General features: G+C 38.0%; 3 protein-coding genes and 3 non-coding genes across 6 annotated transcripts; 3 read left to right on the top strand and 3 right to left on the bottom strand.

The window, feature by feature from the left end:
* Positions 1 to 1,339: 1,339 nt before the first annotated feature.
* Positions 1,340 to 2,949, bottom strand: ccdc115 (coiled-coil domain containing 115). Its single transcript, XM_037684137.1, has 5 exons — positions 2,746 to 2,949; positions 2,436 to 2,539; positions 2,253 to 2,353; positions 1,964 to 2,152; positions 1,340 to 1,576 (listed from the first exon to the last, which is right to left on the bottom strand). The coding sequence occupies exons 1-5, from the start codon at positions 2,863 to 2,865 to the stop codon at positions 1,413 to 1,415; spliced, it is 678 nt and encodes a 225-aa protein (XP_037540065.1). The 5' UTR covers positions 2,866 to 2,949; the 3' UTR covers positions 1,340 to 1,412.
* A 297-nt stretch (positions 2,950 to 3,246) lies between these two features.
* On the bottom strand, positions 3,247 to 3,318 carry trnae-uuc. Its single transcript has one exon. It is a non-coding gene; the product is annotated as a tRNA-Glu (tRNA).
* A 377-nt stretch (positions 3,319 to 3,695) lies between these two features.
* On the top strand, positions 3,696 to 3,767 carry trnah-gug. The gene has a single exon. It is a non-coding gene; the product is annotated as a tRNA-His (tRNA).
* Positions 3,768 to 4,453: 686 nt separating this feature from the next.
* Positions 4,454 to 5,737, top strand: LOC119416940 (EBP cholestenol delta-isomerase). Its single transcript, XM_037684139.1, has 5 exons — positions 4,454 to 4,509; positions 4,654 to 4,954; positions 5,034 to 5,070; positions 5,165 to 5,295; positions 5,370 to 5,737. The coding sequence occupies exons 2-5, from the start codon at positions 4,657 to 4,659 to the stop codon at positions 5,585 to 5,587; spliced, it is 684 nt and encodes a 227-aa protein (XP_037540067.1). The 5' UTR covers positions 4,454 to 4,509; positions 4,654 to 4,656; the 3' UTR covers positions 5,588 to 5,737.
* A 2,790-nt stretch (positions 5,738 to 8,527) lies between these two features.
* trnaf-gaa lies at positions 8,528 to 8,600 on the top strand. The gene has a single exon. It is a non-coding gene; the product is annotated as a tRNA-Phe (tRNA).
* Positions 8,601 to 8,912: 312 nt separating this feature from the next.
* On the bottom strand, positions 8,913 to 10,392 carry fkbpl (FKBP prolyl isomerase like). Its single transcript, XM_037684140.1, has 3 exons — positions 10,248 to 10,392; positions 9,886 to 10,166; positions 8,913 to 9,584 (listed from the first exon to the last, which is right to left on the bottom strand). Exons 1-3 carry the CDS (start codon positions 10,390 to 10,392, stop codon positions 8,913 to 8,915), a joined length of 1,098 nt encoding a protein of 365 aa, XP_037540068.1.
* Positions 10,393 to 18,634: the final 8,242 nt, after the last annotated feature.

Below are 18,634 nucleotides of genomic sequence, written 5' to 3' on the forward strand. Positions count from 1 at the left end.
ACATAACTACAAACAACAACTTAGCATCTCCAATGGGATTTAAAGGATTTATAGGCAGAAGTGGTTATTAAATATAATAACATTAAATAAGAACTTTGCCCTTCCTTCTTTGCTGCACTTGTTCATTTCACCAGTACATAATAATTTGTACTTATACAAATAAGATTTTTAACTTGTTGATTTTGTCTCCTTTTGTTTTGAAAAGTTGTCTCTATAATCCAAAAAGGATTTGAATCTCTTGACATTTATTCAAAGGTTCGTCTATTTTAAAGAGTTGCATTTTTGTAAACATTAGTTTTTAAATCGCCGCGTTTCTTGCTGGAAACCATGGATTGGTGAAAGCTGGGCTGCCAAGCTGGACACAAAACATTTCAATTATCGTATTTAATTAACAGCAACTACACCTCAAACTGGATTAACACAATTTGATCTGATTGTGTATTATAATACGTAAACATCTTAAATGTCTAAAGTATACTTATTCATAAAGTGTTTATTTCCCTTACACAGACTGATCACATCATTGTCTTTTAAATTCATAATCTGTCCTTTTTCTTTATCCCACTCAGGATAGAAATGCAGTACATCCAACACATGCCCAGCAAAATACCCACGTAAAATGTACACTTTAATCAAGGTCAAGGTTTCTTTATTGTTATTCTTTTACTGTATGTGGTGCACGTGGTGGAATGAAACTGTCTACACAGGGTCCCAGTTACATTCAACAAAATGTACCTGTATTACAAACTATGTATGTATGTGTAAAATTGTAGAAAAAACTAACAATCCAAGATATGAACTAAGAAAAACGCTAAACTAAGAATACACTAAGCACCAATAGTACAGAAACAATACACTGAGCAAGAGCAGCAAGAACATGAGTCTTATCTGAAAGAAACAGGAAAAGGTCCCATCTAAGGTCATTTCAGAATCACCAGCTAACTTCACATGAATGTTTTTGACCTGTGGAAGGAAAACCAGATTACTCACAATCCATGCAGACACAGAGCCGTGTTTGCTGATGCCCTCCTTCTTTCAGGCAACAGTATTATTGTCACTGTGACACTCTTCATTACAGATTTATTTTTTAGAGCTGCATAATTATCATAACTTCCAGGGAGCAAACAAATAAAAATAAAAAAAAGATCTACGCAAAATTTTGTTAGACAATATTTATTGAAGTTGGGCCGGCCATTTTCTGGAAATGTTCAAGCAGGTTGAGCCTAATATTAATATTTTATGTTAAAATCTACAACATGTATTAGGACAAAAACAATACATCCACAAGTTTACGCATTTATCTGAATAAAATAAGCAAAACAACGACAAACATGGTCTTTTTACAATAAATCACAAAAATAAGTACATCTTATTGCATATTTCCTGCAAAAACTCCTTCGCTAAATTTTAAACTAGCCGGTGTCTTCTTGTTTTTCTTTTTGGTCAGCCCCATTTCCAGCAGAGGCTTTGAATTGTTCTCCTGAAGATCTTTTGTTTTTCAAGCTGTTCTTCAGCTCCTCTCTGGTGTTTAAAACTGCAATCTGAAGAGCTGCAACCTCAGCAGAAAGCTCCATTACTGCAACAGGACAGACGACAGAGACGCACACAGAATGGTCAAGAGTGCATTTTATTAAGTGTATACAATAAAGGAATATTTTATCTTGCACACAAACATACAACCATTATCCTTGTAAAGTTCTAGTCACATAAATAACATAACACTTTGGCACATATGGAAAATATGCTTTTTGCTATAATGATGATTTCTTTAAAAAATGCTTGGACAGTAAAGTGATCTCTCCAGACCACTGTGAATTCTGGCAAACATATTTGTTAAATATTAATTATATCATTAGTAATATCTAGCATACACACACAAACAAAACTATGTTTCTATACACCAGTTACATTTAAGCAAAAATAGCTATGAAATAAGAAGTGACTTGAACATTTATCATCATACCTTGCTTGAAAGAGGACTGTGCTTGCTTCAGAGGCTGCGGTACTAAAATCCCAAACCATTTCAGAGGGTCCTGCTGAGGATTATGATCTCCTTTTCGTACCAGATTTTCGTCAAGAGCTCCCTCTCCATTCACTTTACCACTTGCCTTTTTTTCTGTAATGCTGCTCGTCTTTTTTCTTAGCCTGACACCTGCAAATAAAAAAATTAAAAAAAAACTTAAAATGGTTTTTAAAAACAATTTTTGAAGAGGTTCAATTTTATCGCCATCCATTTTTAGATGACGCGTCACCTTCTTCTTGAGGTCCAACATTCTCCACATTAGTGTTAGAGTCTTTACACTTTTGTGTAGATTGTTCTGTGCAAAATAGCACCTCGCCGCTGTCCAGTGTTCTGCAGCATACAAGAGTAAAATGTTTTCAGAAACTGTGATGCACATTTCACCGAGGAGCAGCATTTCTTCTATAATCCTCACCTTACATGAACACGAACCAGTGGCTCCATCTCATTAGCATACTGAAGTGCAGACACTTGTTTGTTTCCCATAGAAAATCGTGCCTTGGTCATGGAAAACCATCCCTAAATAGTTGAAAACAATAATAAAAAAAGCAAAATTTAAGCTGTAAAGTATAAAGTTACAGAGCTTTAGTGCTTGAAAAGACATCAAGCTTTAGCTATTTGCATTGCACTTTCAGAATTAGTTGTATCAAACTGTAAACGATGACAAATAAAGCTAGACCAGGCTATGTCCGAGTTTGACAATGACTAGGATGATGTTAGCCGACCTGCTCGATGAGAGAGTTGAGAGTGGTTCTTTTCTTCTCCAGTAACTCAAGCTGGTCCATAAAATGAAGCAGTTTATCGTCTAACAATAGGCAAGACTCATCTCCTTCTGATACATCCATGTTGGCTATTTTAAACCTGAGAAATTCACAGTTCTGACTCCGTTAGCTTGAACCAGAAACAATGTGTACAGCTTCCGTGTAGCGTCATGTGACGCCCAGAGTCACGTGACACATGTAACCATTACGTTCCAAATAGTTAGGAAAACAAGTCTATATTTTAATACGCAAGTAATTGCGTACGTTACTTCATGAGAACGGGTATTAGAAGCTGTGTAGGCGAGGGAGAGGACTTTACAAATGGATGACTTGCTAGTTATTTTCAATCAGGATTTTTTTTTGTATAGAACTAGCAGTAAACAAAACATGATATATATGTGAAATACATAGATGTACTACAATGTAAATTGTTACATTTAAAAAGAACTTTGAACAAAAGACAAGTTCCCATACCGGGAGTCGAACCCGGGCCGCCTGGGTGAAAACCAGGAATCCTAACCGCTAGACCATATGGGATCTACGCGAATATCACGACAAGGGATGTTTTTAATAATAAATCAACCGGAGATGTGGCGTAAATACATTATAAAACATCCAGTTGCAGTTTGAAGGACGCGCATGACTCTTTATGCTAAAACTTTTAAAACTAGTTTAAAGCTCAAGTTTTTTGCTCTTAGCATCCGTTTGTGAAGTATTAGCTAACTTTTTCAACCTATGTCGGAATTGCGTCAGGAGTGTCAATGAATTGTTCACGATGTAACTATTTTTATTTATCAAGCACACGACTTGTAATAATAATTGATTAATCCGTGTAAACGCATATCAACAATTTCAGTATGTTCTTTCTTTTTAAGGCTTTCTTTCTTCAATACATCCATATCCACCAGTAGCTCGCCGTGATCGTATAGTGGTTAGTACTCTGCGTTGTGGCCGCAGCAACCCCGGTTCGAATCCGGGTCACGGCAGGGAGAGATCCCTGACACGGCTTGTGTGGATTATTTTTTGTTTTTAATCTTAATTTTTTTTTTGTACTTTAATTTTCATATTTCTAACTGGGGGGTATGATACATCTTTTGTCACCAACACATAGTGCTACATAGTTTCCACTAACTTTTATACAGCTTTTATTACGCATGCAATTGTTGTTTTCGGATTGCTAGTAGTTTAGAGTAGAGCTTAAAGTTTAGCTTAGAAGGTCGATAAAAACCTGACGGATGTATTTTGAGGCGAGTCGAGTTTTCGATTTGGTTTCAGAATTCAGTGCTTTGCTCCTTCCGAAGTTAAAATGCTGATTAAAAAATCGTTCTTTTTTGTTTTCTTTTCTCGCAATGAAGAAACCATTATGCCTAAAATTGCACAATCGTCCATTTAAGACTTTGACCCACAGACGCTGCTATCCGCCTGTTCTGGTGAGTTGTAAAACGGGGGCGGGGTCAGTGTGAGTAGCGTGTGTTTATTGGTAGTTTACGAGGACAACGGCCATGATCCGAGACAAGCAGCCAATCAGCTGAGCCCATCTGACCGCGCGTAAGGGTACCTTTATGAATACCGACATTTCATTGGTTGTTGTAATCAAATGACCCGCCCCCGACTACGTAGCGTTCTGTGTTTGAGATTATCTGCACTCGTGTAGTGAACCAGTTGTGTATCATCTGCAAGTTGCCATTATTCGTCAAATCCTCTGAAGTTGCCACAAAAGAAGATCCGGTAAGTTCAATACACACTTGTTTTTTTGGTTTAATGATTGTCAGAGATCAAGAGTGAAGCGAAATACACGATAATTTGATGTAACTGGCAAATAAAGTGACTTATATGATCATTAGTCTGACATTATCATGTATCTTCAAACAGGCGATGGATGCTGCTTCAAACAGAGTTCGACATCCTTACTGGCCACGGGACCTTGTGATCCCCACCTATGTGGAAAATGACCGGTCTATGTCAGAGATTCTGGTTTTTCTGTTTTCTGTGTCTGGGGTGATTCTGCTTGTGACCTGGCTGATCACTGGGACTGTAGGCAGGCTGGGGACGTGGAGGCGTCTGGCTTTGTGCTGGTTTGCAGTTTGTGGTTTCATCCATTCTGTCCTTGAGGGCTGGTTTTTACTATATCACGATATTCTACCAGGAGACCAGAGCTTCCTGTCACAGCTGTGTGAGTACTAACTTGCTGAGAAAACTATAACTTGTGAAGATCATTTTGAGTCAATATGTTTTTTCTATCTCTTTCTCAGGGAAAGAGTACTCCAAGGGAGACAGCAGATATGTAATGTGGGTTTGTTTTCTGCTTTTACAAAGACAGATTTGAACTATGAAACAAAACTGTTGTTTTGTTATATGACTGTTTTTCTTCTTTTTAATTTAGAGCTGACAACTTTACTATTTGTATGGAGATGGTGACTGCTTGTCTTTGGGGACCGTTCAGCTTTTGGGCTGTATATTCTTTTTTAACTAAGAAGCCGTACAGATTTGTTCTGCAGCTCATCATTTCATTAGGTAAGAAGCTGGAATTACTAAAAAGTACAATATAAAGTCCTTAGTGTTTACCCTGAATATAATTGATTTTTCAGGGCAGCTGTATGGAGCAGTGCTTTACTTCTTCACAGAACACAGAGATGGCTATGCTCACACCGAGTTCGGACATCCAGTCTACTTCTGGTTCTACTACGTGTTCATGAACGTGCTGTGGGTCGTCATACCCCTGGCACTCGTTGTGGATTCATGGAGGCAGCTGTCAGCAGCTCAGACACACACAGACGGCTCAAAGGCAAAGAATAAAGTGAAGTGAACACAATGTGGGACTGAAGGGCACAACGTAACCAATACTTAAAAAGAAATGCAATTTTTTTATTTGATCATGTTGCTGGTATGTTTGTCATCAAACAAAAGTTGTTGTTTTTTTTTTGCTGCAGATGTTTTTCTGCATTAAAAATATAAATCACATTTCCTAATATTGTCTTTATTTATTGCGTCTATGTTCTATCAGAACATCTGTCTGTGCTTACGGTCTCATTTTATTTACTTCTCTAACATTATAAATGCTAAAACTACAATAAGATTATTTAAAAATTGTACTTGCTCAAAAACAGTATTTCATTCTATGTAATAAGTCTAATAAGTGCAATAATATGTCTAAGTACATTCTAATGCTTAAAATATAGCATTGAGCTGTTTTTCCATAGAGCCAATATATACATTTCCAAGTCTTTTTATAGGTGCATCTAAAAAAATGGAGTATTTTGAAACAAAAAGTTTTGTCAATCATTTCACAAAGTAAAACTCGTACATTACATAGATTCACTACACATAGAGTGACATGTGGAAAAAAGAGATTCCTAAAACGATCAGTTGAGGACTTCATATTTATTTCAAAGCTTTGGATAACAATCAATAATCAATCACAGAAGATCAATATGTTTACAAGTGCACACTAATCAAAAGCCTTCACCTGTCTGAGGCTCTGACCCAGCATGCTTTGCAGCTCAAAGTCTCTGGGACCTGCACAGAGAAAACTTGAGTAAGTGAAATGTAGACACATCTTTGCTTTTAATATGGGGCCTACAAATATCCATGTTTAGTGTTAATAATGCTTAATTATAATAATTCAATTGGCAGAAACACAAATCAAAAGGCTGCTTGCTCTCGTGGCAGTGTGCTTTTTCTGTCTCCCACTGCGGGGAGTTCTGCTAAACGGATGATATCAATGTGTGATCATCTTCGAGCCGGGTTAAACATCAACAAACAGATTTATTAGTCAAGGTTCTTTATTGTTATACGCATCACATGTGGTACATGAGGTGGAACGAAATTGTGTACACAGGGTCCCAGTTACATCCAACAAAAGTGTAAATTGTAAAAGAAAAACTACTAAAATCTAACATATGAACTAAGAAATACGCTAAACTACAAATACACTAAGCACTACTAGTACAAAAACAATACGCCGAACAGCAGCAACCACAGCAGCTATTACCTGGGGAGTATTGTTAACAATTGATGATTATTAAACTATTTGTAGTTAGTTTAAAAAATAGTTAACCACAAATAGGATGGATTAAGTGAATTAATTCATTTAGTAAACGACACAAAGGAGACATTCGACACATAGCCTACACATATTGTGCTCGCTTTCAACCCAACTGAGTTCTGCTCCGCCTCTTGGTTCTGCTCACAGCTGAGCAGGACGTGGACACTTCACCTGTGATTTATGAACTATTTGAAGAAGAACTGGTACTGGAACAGTTACAGCATCATGTCGGTCATTCAGGGAACATCAAAAACAGTCAACATTTCTTTTAATTTTTGAAAAGCGTAAAGATTTGGCAAGTCAGAGATGTCAGAATAATATTTATGTTAAATAGGCATAGTGTCTTTTTTTTTTTTTATTGTTTCACATTAGAATGTCACAACTTACATTGCAAGGAAATAATATAGAAATTTAATTTCTTTGAATTAAACGTTTGGGTTCATTTTATTGCATTTATGATTCAAAGCAGCAAAATAAACACATTTAAAAGGTAACAGATCGTTGTAATACTTGGTTTACTTGGCATCTGCAGCCAGTTTCTTCAGATCCGCTGTGGGACGGATCACTGTGGGGGATCCTTCCTGCCCACAGCCATAAGCATCAACTTTTTAATGCAACCAGGACAACATCTAATTTCCCTTTAGAATTAATAAAATATTTTTGAATTGAATTGATTTACAATAATGACATTAATTAGTTGAGTGTCCACCCAGTGGTGTAGTCTACGTGATACTCGGGTATACGAAGTATAACCACTAGAAAAGCTTGAGAATTTCAGTATACCCACTTAAAAGTGCCCAATGATACATGATATCATTAGACACGTGTCATTGATATGTTAAAAGGCAGTTAAATGCTTCTGTAACAATCTTATCAGTAAGCAGCGCTTTGCTTTGATACTGTTTTATAATTGATATAACATGTTTTTAATACAAGGCCAACTGCTGGACAAAGTTTGTTGTTAATTTATTCAAATATAAGCATCAGATAATTTTGAAATGTTCATGTCTAAAAATCAAAATAAATTGACGAGTACATTGTACTAACTTTGGTTTCTAAGCACAATATACCCACTACAGAAATGTAGACTACACCACCCTGAGCTGTTGACTTTCAGTAACTGTGGCCCCTTTTTCTCCTCAGCAGGTAAGACACTTCTGACTTGTCTGAGACAACTTGTCTCTGGTTCAGGAGTGGCTGGACTGGAGGAATGGGAGATTTGTAGCTCATGTCTAGGAGTTAATCAGCTGATCAGGGTGTGACACCAGGAGTTTAAAAATATTGAACCTCTTCACAATATTCGAAATTTCTGAGACATTGTATTTTGGTTTTTCATTATTTGTAAACCATGACCATCAAAATTACAATAAATCAAGGCTTGAAAATTGTTGATGATGTAATGAATCTATAGATAAGTTTCACTTTCTGAAAGGATTGACAAAAACAAATAACTTTTTTACGATGTTCAATTTTTTTAGATGCACCATTCTTGTTTATCAAAAACAAATGGAATAAACAGTAGTTTAATAAATATATTTCCATAATTCTCATTGCTTTGGCACCACTGAACGCATGATAATGATGATAAAAATTGATACTGAGGTTTGACACAGACCACAATATAATCATCTAATTATTATTTTTCCAACTTTGAATAAATATTTATTACTTTTATTAAATATTGTGCGGTTTCCTTCACACGCCGAAATAGCTCAGTTGGGAGAGCGTTAGACTGAAGATCTAAAGGTCCCTGGTTCGATCCCGGGTTTCGGCATTTTGCTGCGTCACAGAACCTGCAGGGTGACATCTAGTGGTCGGAGAAAATTCCCATTTTTTAAAAATAAAAATCTGACAGCGCTTTTGGTAGTCAACGATTTGTCATTTTACATCTCAGATTAAGTTTAACGCTCCAAACTGAATGTTTCATTTGTTATTTTTAGAACTTCCATTTAGACAACTCACACACAGCTGTTTTTGTTATTGAAGACTTTACTTTGAAAATAAGGCAATGTTTCTAATGCACTTGGAAGAAATAATATAAAAACACAAAAAAACATTTATTTCTAATACCATTACTATTCTATCTTCAGGTAAACATTTTGCTAAGTCTTTGCCCCAGCTGTGCATTTCTCTGTTTCTCTTTATGAATGACATCTTTAAGTGCCTTCACAGCAGCAGGCAGGTCTGGTTGGAGCTCCAGCAGTTTTCTAAAGGCTTGTTTGGCCTCTTCCAGCTCATTCAGCATCTGGCACGCCTGGCCCAGTCGGTACCATGCCTTAGAGGCACCGGGCTCCAGCTGGGTGGCTTTAGCAGCATTGGCCCTCGCCCGTTCTGGCTGGTTCAGCTTCAGCTGGCACAGCGACAGGTTAGAGTGAAGCCCGGCTTTGATAACTTTAAGTTCGTCGCGTGAAGGAAGCTGTAGTGTTTCATCTGAGGAGCTTGTGTCACTGTCCTCTCCAGCATCCAGCTCTTGTGCTTTGGGCTCCTTTGTTCCAACAAGGCCACAAAGAGGGATGAGGAGTTTGAGGGCTCGGCTGTAGCTGTCGGCAGCTCCCCACACATCCCCGCTCCTGAATCTCACTCCGCCTCTTTCTTTGTGGGACTTCACCCATTCCATTTTTTCATCTGCAGACATTTGCCAGGACTCCTTTCCGGGCGTGAAAGCTTGCAGTTCAACGGTGGCACATAAAGGAAGGTTTCCATCGTGAGGTTGGTAAACAGAGGCCTCTGGTCCATGTCCAAGCGGAGTGAGTTGTATCTGAGGGGGAAAAAGAAAATGATTAAACTTGACTGCATCAACAAGTGTATTTGTGTCAAAAAGGGTGTAGTTTAAGTTCACCCAAGTACCCTTAAGCTGTTGTTTTTTAAATAAGTTAAAAAAAAAAAAATTAAAATACAACACTGAAAACATCGTTATTTTAAATATTATTCTATGGCATTAAAAAAAAAAAGAAAAAAAGAATATCTTTCCCCCCCCAAAAACCATTTTTTTATTTAGTTCAGAACATAAATCAAAATGAAGTTGACTAATTCATTGTTGAATCACACCCAAGTCTCACCTCACATTTCTCCCCTGCCCTCATCCCCTCCAAACACGCCTCTGTGACGTCGCACTGGCCCTCCCCCAGCCTCAGCGTCATCCAGTCACCCACTGGGATCTGCAGGATGGAGTCCTGACACCGCGGGAACGGCGTGATCGCCCACTCTGCAACATCGCCCAACGCCAACTTGTCATTTGTGTTTTCAGATAAGGAGCCATCCGAGTCGTCCGCTTGGACCTGAAGCTGCACTCGGACACGACAGAGTGAGCCCAAGCCTGGACAGCTTTTAGATAAAGAGGCTAAAAGAAACAAAGAGACATAAAATCAGATTTGTTCTAGTCTTTAAGAAGGTAGTGGATGTAACGTGTGCAGCATCATACATGTAACGTCTCCGGTACTGGAAGCAGTTTGCTGACTCCACATGTGTTTCTGTTGGACCCTCCAGAGGCCGTTGGGACACACTGACACCCATGAGGAGACATCAGCGTCACCACCATCACAGTGTTGAGTTTCAACAGGTTCCATTACTGGGTTCATAAAGAAAGATTCAGACACGAAAGACAGACGATTAAATGTTTGTTCAACTATCACACAGCACATGACAATGTCAACATTTTAGAAAGTAATGATAATAAAACAAATGGAGCAGCTGATTTGTTTGAAATAATGCAATATTATCTTTAATTACTGCTAAAACACTTGTTTAGTTGCTAAAGTCTTTAAGGGCCTTGCTCAAAGGTCCACAGTGGGACAAATGAGGATGGAGCCAGATGTAGGTGATTTAACTTTTCCACCCTAATATTTTAATTATGGCAAATCAAAAGTCACAGCTTGCCTTTGGTAAAAACTTTATATTGAAAGGAAATAAATGTATCTGGCTTTATGAGACAATTTATCAAATTGACCTAATTTTTGATTACATTATTAATTATCTATACGTTTTTGTTTATATTAATTTTTCACCAATCAATGTACAAAAGCCTCACACATTGCATAGATCAATGTTTATAGTGCAACATGCTTTTTTTAATGTTTAGGTTGCAGACCCATGTGTTAGACTAACAACTGTTTGATTATCCATATCTTTTTAATTAATATGACTTTATTAAGAGAAATAGTATTTGATGTAAAATGATCACACAGACATCAAGCTAACAATAAACAATAAGTTACCGTAAAGTCTCTTTGTTTGTTAAGTGCCACCTTCATCATATTCATTATTTTGACCGTCCATTAGTAAAAACATTCGTGTTATATTATTTTTATTTGGTATTTCGTGGCACAAACGTCGCAGCAACCAAAAAAACACAGCGTTAGGCGGCATCAGACAGCTCTCAGGTCCTAATTACAGCCGGATGAATTTATTTAATCTGAATTATTAAAAACACTGAGCTCACCTCGCACACAGATATCAGTTCCTCTTCAAGAAGGAATAAATACATTAGGCGTGGACACAACAAATGGAAGCTTTTTCTTCTTCTCCTCCTCCCGTTGTGTTTTCTTTGTGTTAAACATTGGCGGTCAGCTGCTCTGTGGTTGGAGCTCCATGCTGCCCCCTGCAGTACAGGAGGCTCACAACAATAACGACGCGATAAACCTGGAGCGGTGCTGCTCACTTGTTAATGATTTTAGTGTGCGTGCGTGCATATGCAAGATAGAAAGTGAGAGAGACTGAGATAGTTAGATAAATAGAGAAATGCATATGAGTAATGCCAAGAAGGTATGTTCCTTTAGGTCCAAAAAGCAGGATAGTTTAATTTTAATTGTATTAACTCAGAATAACTAGTGATTTTTGCGCAGGTGGTTCAGTGGGATTCTGACTCCTGACCCCAGTCATTACAAACAAATCCCATTGTAACCACTTCTTTATTTCTTTTTTTAATTATATTATTAAGTACCAACAAAGAAAGCTACCATGTTTGTAGACTAATAAATGTATTTTTGTGCTTTTGATAAATACCATAAATTACAATAATAATTGATATTGCTACAGAAATTCAGTTTACTCACTGGTTTAAAAATGTAAACGCAGTTCTCTTAAATTTAAAAATGGTTTTACCCACCAACTGGACCAATACATTTCACCAGAGACTGTTTTTAAAATATCACAATCATCAAACTAACTTATGTGAAGTTATTGGTTCTCATTTATCCCTATAGTGACAGGCCACATGTAAAATGTATTCATTTCATTTTCAGACAAAAGCTAAATTCAATATTGCCTCTTTCAAAAAAAAGTAAGCATTTCCAGTAATGGTTTGTCATTTCTTAGAAAATAAATTAATTTACAATAAAGAAAGTGTGACAGGTATAAGCAATAAGGGCCGCCAGAAAACTGAAATAGGCTTATATTTAAAGTTAAAAAGTCTTGATGATTTTACAGGTCTTTAATGAAAATGAGTCCTCGTGACTCAACGACACTAACCTGTATAAATAAAGGTTGCATGATGTGTTTCAGTAATTTGGTTCTTTCTTGCATTCAGCAGGGGTCAGTCTTTCCCCAGTAATGGACTGCATAGTTAGTAACAGATTAAAAACGAAAATACATAAATAAAAAACTTTGCACATAACTTGTTTATTTGTATGCACAGAAAAGCAGAAAAGAGGTTCAATTTAGTTAATGTTTCTAATTCTGGACTGCAGTTTGGTGTGATTTTAGCTGAGAATCATTCACAACACATACAACAAAGTGTAAGCATTGCGTGAGATCTTTGCTTTAAACATTTGCACTGTTGCAGTCAACTCTGTCTGTTAGCAAAATATCTCATGAATCACTGGGTGGGTTTTAGTGAAACTTCAGAAGATTTTCATCGGATAGACATCAACAACTGATTAATGTTTGGAGTCAGTTAAATCCAAGATGGATCCACGTTAGTCAGTAAAAAAAACCCTGCTCTGTCTGAGTCAGTCTGAGATTTTGAGGTAAATTTAAAGTGGTTGTGGAGGCTGAGAGTCCATCACGACACACACTCTGAGCGCGACATCTCACAATATCACATTAAACAAACTGTTTTTAAAGGCTTTACCAAAACATTGTCATTTTTCAAATTCTTAATGATTATATATCAGAATCTTTGATAGTATAAATATAAGAATGTAACACATTAAGAGTTAAGTAATCCAAACAAAATGACAAATTAAAGAGCGTGTCTGTGTTCAGCATCTCTTTCTCTAAGCTTCTTTCAATCCGTCACATTAAACAGAACTCTTTTCTAACCCCTTTTCCTCAGCTTCTCCAGCCCACCAACCCCTTTAGCCCCCTCAGCTTCCTCATGGATCCCAAATCCTTCCCAGCTGGCCTGATGTTTAACCTCCCGGTGGGTTCAGATGTATCTCAGAGCCTGCGGAGCGCTCGATGTTCGCCAGGAGGCCGCTGCAACCTGCCAGATGCAACATCCACTGCCAGGGCTTGAAACTGCTAGGTGGGTCGGTGCAACCTCCTGCTAGTTTCTCTGAGATTCAACATACGTCATTAAAAGGTGGAAGAAAGGAACAGATTAAAGAGATAAACATGTTAAACCTTAAGCGTGTCTAACAATGGCACATGACAAAACATTTATCCCCCGCTGTGGAATGCTTCACTTGTTGCTGTTGCTAAACGTACACATTTTGTGTTTTAGACAATTTAACTGCTAGTTTGACTTCATCTGTGCTGTATGATGAGACCTTGCCATGTGAAGAGCCAAATTTACTCTATGTGCTTCCTTCTCTTGTCGTTAGCAAATGGGAGACTCCTGCACAAGGCTACAAGAAGTGTGGGTGTAAAGGGTGCTGCAGCACACTCTGATGGGTGCCAGAGGACATGCATGTCCAAACTTAGTTCAAGAATCACTGACAAAACTAAAACAGATTTTATTCATGCTGCATATGAATAATTCTAACAGTATTTTACTATTCACTTTAGTTTTTAGTTTTTAATGTGGGGTGGTGCAGAGGCTAGAGAAGGCTGGTGATCAGAAGGTCATTGGTTCAACTCCCCGGACTGGCAACATAAAAATGTGGGTGGGAAAGGTGAAGCACCCACACCAGTCTCCACCCTCATTTGCTCTTGAGCAAGGCACTTAACTCCCATCATTTGGTCCCCCAGGTGCCCTAGTTGGCAGCTCTCTGCCTCACACAGAGGGCTGTGGTAGCTCGGTGGGCGCATCAGGAAGAGCATCTGACATAAAAACCACCGTCAAGTCTTTGTGAGAGTTAGTTCGCTGTGGCGACCCCTGAAGAAGAACAAAAACATGCATGTTAGGATTGGTAACTCTAAATTGTTCCTATGAGTGAGAGAGTGAATGGTCGTTTGTCTCTTTTGTCTCTATGTGTCCCTGTGATGGACTGGAGACCTGTCCAGGGTGTCCCCCGCCTCTCACACAGTGATGGCTGGATATGAGCACCAGTGACCCCTGCAACCCAAAAAGTTAGAAGCAGATAAAGATAATGGATGGATGGATTATCATTAAGTGATAAATGTGGTTCTGCTTAACACATCGTATTATGTTCCATTATTATTGTTTAGCGTATATCTTAGATTTTCGTATACCATTTCTCTTTTTTCCATTTGATATTTTTGCTACTTTTGGGTGTAACTGGGACACTGAGTACACGATTTTGTTGCACCTCATGTATCACGTGTGATGCGAATGACAATAAAGAACTTGAACCTTCTAAAAGCATCTGATCATAGAAGTGTACATGCTGAATGTTTAAAATCAACTTTAACAAATTTTTACAAAGTAAAATTATAAGAACTCTTATTGTCAGTGTGTATTTTATTGCTTTTATTTGGTACTTTTATATCACAGTTTAGGGTCATGTGGATTGTTTCTCAGCACCCTCAAACATGTTCTAAAAGATGTACTGAAATTAAACAAGATTATTGAGATTTTAAATGTTCTGCCTGCCAGAAAGAAAAAAAAATAGTTGAGGTTTTTAAGCTTCTGAGGGGATCAAGGTTGATCTTAAAGTTGGTCAGAGCTACTAAGACAAAGCTATGTTCCTATAATAAATGTGCACAAACACACACACAAAAAAACTCTAACACTGTCAAAGAAGTGCTGCCTTTACAAGGAAAAAAAATCAAAATAAAACTGTAATTCAGTCTGAATGAGTTGCTATATAAATAAAATATGACTATTTTCTCCTATGAAGAGCCTGCACAGAGTTAAGGTCATTCATCTGCATTAACGCGTCATAATGAGATGATGGGGAAATGCCAGACTCCCAGTTTAACTCCCCGGGTGACAAGACATCCGAGTGGTGCATCTTTGTGTGGCAGATGGAGTGTCAACATACCCAGACGATGCACACTTCACTTCTCGTGAAGATGTTATGTTTTGACAGCAGTGACATGATAACCATCTGCTGCAATCAAAATGTAAAAATCACTCGTGTTCTTTGGCTGCAGACAAAAGTGCTTTCACTGACCTGCACTTCTAATAAAGTTGACTCTTCTGAAATCATCTCAAAAGCACAACTTTTAGATTGCTGGAGGAATTGTTGCCTTTGTGCCCATCTTTGATATAAAGTAACCAAAAAGGTGAATGCAAAGAATGTCCACCTGTCTTAAAAGTGGTAGTTCAGATTTATTTTGTAAGAGTTATGAACAATTAACATTTGCACTTAATGGCTTAAAAAAACAAAACAGAACAACTATCATTTAATCTCCTTCCTACAACACATGTTCCCTGTGTGCCACCACAAATGAACACAATGAACTCACAACTCGCTGATGTGATTGTGCCTACTGGCAACATAGGCAAACCTGACATTAAGTACGGTTTAATTTGTTTCATTTGGAGCATGAAGAGCCCCCTTAAGAATTTAAACAATTCCTCTTGGGGGCAGTTATATAGATTTTAACGTGTCCAGCTTGAGCAGGAACCCAGTGAGGGGAGGCGATAGCTATCTGGAACCATGGGACACGTTGGGGGTGGAAAGTGGACCATGTTTCCTTGACAAATGCCAAAACGGAGTCCGCCTGTGAGGTAGAGCTTGGGGAGATCCTTGTGACAGTGCTTTCATGTATTCGTTTGTATGTGTGTGGTTTGGTCTGCGATTACAGACAGTCACCATTCGGCCTCTGCACGCATATTAGCACACATCTGGATGCACTTCTTTACTTCTTCTCAAACAGTTACACCTACATACAGCCTGCCCTTTTGCCTTCTTAAGACTCAAAGATAAAGCCGGTGATATATGCACACGCACGCAGTTGCGCCACCTGCTCAGGATCTGCAACGATTCTTTTCAAATTCAGAATTCTCTGCCACACAGTTTTTATCTGCCCTGATACGAGTAACAGCATCGGTGTCAGGTGATGCAGCCTGTGTGTGGGGGTTTCATGGTGAAGCTCATATCCATAAAGACTTTACTGCCCTGCTAAGGTGGGCTTGTCTGAGGTTCAGACAGTTAATGCTGTGCAGGTGGGGCTCTTGTGTCTCCTCTTTAAAGAGCAACTTAACTTGTCATTGTCAGAAATCTCCTGAAAACATTGAGTTAGGGTTTAGATCAGGGTATGAGGTCCGTTTAGGGGGTGGCGGCGAGCGTCTCTAATTCAGACCAGCCTCCAGTCAAAGTAACACTCAGCATCAGTCTGTTAGCTCATGCTCCGGGGCATGTCCTGTCATGTGGGCCTGTCAGTTACACTGATCCTGAAACATCCACGTCACTCTTTCTATCTACATGGTGCTGATGACATTGACACGAGGAAATAACACACATCTTTCTGTTTTCTGCAAGAGACTTGTTTGCACTGTGTTAATCTATTTTATTCAGTTGAACAAATTGCACGTGAAGTGCATGCATCACAGATGATCTAACTTTGTGCACACTCCCATGCAGTATTGCACGGTCTCTCATAAACCTGTTTGGATTATGTGTTGTGTATCACTGTCAGCTACTGCCTCTCCATATTTCCACTGAAAATGTGTCAATTTAACTGAGCTAGTCATTTTTGTGTTTGCTAAGGTCTCTTTATTGAATGGGGTTAACTCTAAAAGCTTATTAGTTGTATACATAATTTCTCAGATGTTTATTAAAATCCCTGCAGTGCTTCATGAGATATTTTGCTAACGGTGCACATAAACAAGTGCACACACAGATATGGACAAAAACCACTGCTCCGCCTTTGCTTTTGGGATGATAGTTAGCAGCAATGTCTAAATCTGAAAGGCTCTTCATGTCTCCTGAGCACCCATGTTTATCTCAGTGGGCATCAGCAGTAATCAGAGGAAGTTGTAAAGGTGAGCATGGTGTTTCAGTCTATAAAACTGTTATATAGTGAAATGCTGTAAAGCTTCTGAGATTGGAGTTGTTGAAAAGTGACAGAAAACTGCTTTGGAACAAATCCTACTCCAACAAGTCATTATCTCAACTCCTCAGAGAGAACTTCACCCTGACAGGTAACATGTTGATTACTAATAACAACTGAGCAGAACACAACTTCAGGAAGTCCAAACTATTTCTTTAGAGTTCAAAGTTAACTCCTGATTTCTGACGTCTTACATTTTGCTTCTTTTACAATTCTGTATTACTAATCCTGCAATTTTCTGTGAAACTAAATGCATTTATTTTGAAATACAGTTGAGCTGCACAAGGATGCAGTTAAAGAGCACAGTTTCCTCACAGCAAGAATGGTTCAAAACTTGGCTGGACTTGCATGTTCTCAGTATGCACAAGTTTTTTTCCTACAGTTCAAACTCATGCAAGTTGGGTTAGTTGGAGTTTCCAGATTAGCATTAGGTGTGTCATATGCAGAGGTGGAGAAAGAACTCAAACACTGTACTTAAGTAAAAGTACAAATAGACAGACAAAAATTTACTCTAGTAAAAGCAGAAGTACCACATTAACATTTTTACTCAAGTAAAAGTAAATAAGTACTTGCTTCGAAAAATACTTAAAAGTATTAAAAGTAAAAGTACTTGCTGAATAACAACAAAGTCCATGCTCAATAATCCTACTTGCTGAATGTATTACCAAATGCAATGGTCTACAATATCATTAAGTGTGCATACCGTATGTATATTTTCTGTAATACATGAATAGTGTTGTGCCGTTTGCTGCAGATAATATATGTTTTTATTGTGTTTACTCTGTGACACAGTTCACACTTGGACTTGTGATTCTGTGAGTCAGAATTTCAGGGATGACATGCAAAGTAAACACCATTAAGCAAAATAAGAAAGAGGAATGATTTTACCTTTGAAAGTTTTTATTTAACACAAATCAAAACCAATGTGTCATTTTAACTGCAGTAAACATGTTTAAGTAAAAGTTATCTGCCTGAACAAAAGGAGCATTAGCTAATAAAGGAACAGGTTCTAATCATTTCAACTCCAGTTTGTCATCAACTCTAGTTAAAATACTGTCTATTCAACCGTGTAATGGGTCAATAATGAACAATATTTTAACTTCCTGACAACATTTTCAAAACTTGGACCTGAGTGTCAAACCATTTGGAGACATCTCTTGTCTCCTAACATCATGAACTGACACATTTTAATATTGCAGCAAAAGTTTCTTGTTCAAGTTCAGAAGAAGTTGGTTTTCAAAGATTTTTGAGTCCAGTCTGGCTCTTTTGGGAGAGAATCTGTCCTGCTGTACTGAATAGTCTTTCAATAATCGTTCAATAGTTTTTCAATAGTCTTTCAATAGTATTTCAATAAGGCCATGGGTGGTGTGTATCTTCTGGCTGACTCTCCACGGTGGAATCCATTTTGGGTGTATTAGCGGTGCTGTGGGTGCACCCAGCTCTTCTTGAAGGCGGGTCTAACGTTAC

This window comes from Nematolebias whitei, chromosome 11 (genome assembly GCF_014905685.2).
Source record: "Nematolebias whitei isolate Nwh7 chromosome 11, NemWhi1, whole genome shotgun sequence".
NCBI lineage: Eukaryota > Metazoa > Chordata > Actinopteri > Cyprinodontiformes > Rivulidae > Nematolebias > Nematolebias whitei.

What these genes read in the sequence shown, in the direction of transcription:
- ccdc115 (XM_037684137.1), bottom strand. Translation starts at nt 2,865, where the DNA reads ATGGATGTATCAGAAGGAGATGAGTCTTGCCTATTGTTAGACGATAAA. An exon ending in CTGGTTCGTGTTCATGTAAG is followed by an intron (nt 2,354 to 2,435) that starts GTGAGGATTATA and finishes TGTATGCTGCAG; the next exon opens with AACACTGGACAGCGGCGAGG. An exon ending in ACAGTCCTCTTTCAAGCAAG is followed by an intron (nt 1,577 to 1,963) that starts GTATGATGATAA and finishes GTCCTGTTGCAG; the next exon opens with TAATGGAGCTTTCTGCTGAG.
- LOC119416940 (XM_037684139.1), top strand. Translation starts at nt 4,657, where the DNA reads ATGGATGCTGCTTCAAACAGAGTTCGACATCCTTACTGGCCACGGGAC. An exon ending in GGAGACAGCAGATATGTAAT is followed by an intron (nt 5,071 to 5,164) that starts GTGGGTTTGTTT and finishes TTTTTAATTTAG; the next exon opens with AGCTGACAACTTTACTATTT. An exon ending in GCAGCTCATCATTTCATTAG is followed by an intron (nt 5,296 to 5,369) that starts GTAAGAAGCTGG and finishes TTGATTTTTCAG; the next exon opens with GGCAGCTGTATGGAGCAGTG.
- fkbpl (XM_037684140.1), bottom strand. Translation starts at nt 10,392, where the DNA reads ATGGAACCTGTTGAAACTCAACACTGTGATGGTGGTGACGCTGATGTC. An exon ending in CAGTACCGGAGACGTTACAT is followed by an intron (nt 10,167 to 10,247) that starts GTATGATGCTGC and finishes TGTTTCTTTTAG; the next exon opens with CCTCTTTATCTAAAAGCTGT. An exon ending in GGGCAGGGGAGAAATGTGAG is followed by an intron (nt 9,585 to 9,885) that starts GTGAGACTTGGG and finishes TTTCCCCCTCAG; the next exon opens with ATACAACTCACTCCGCTTGG.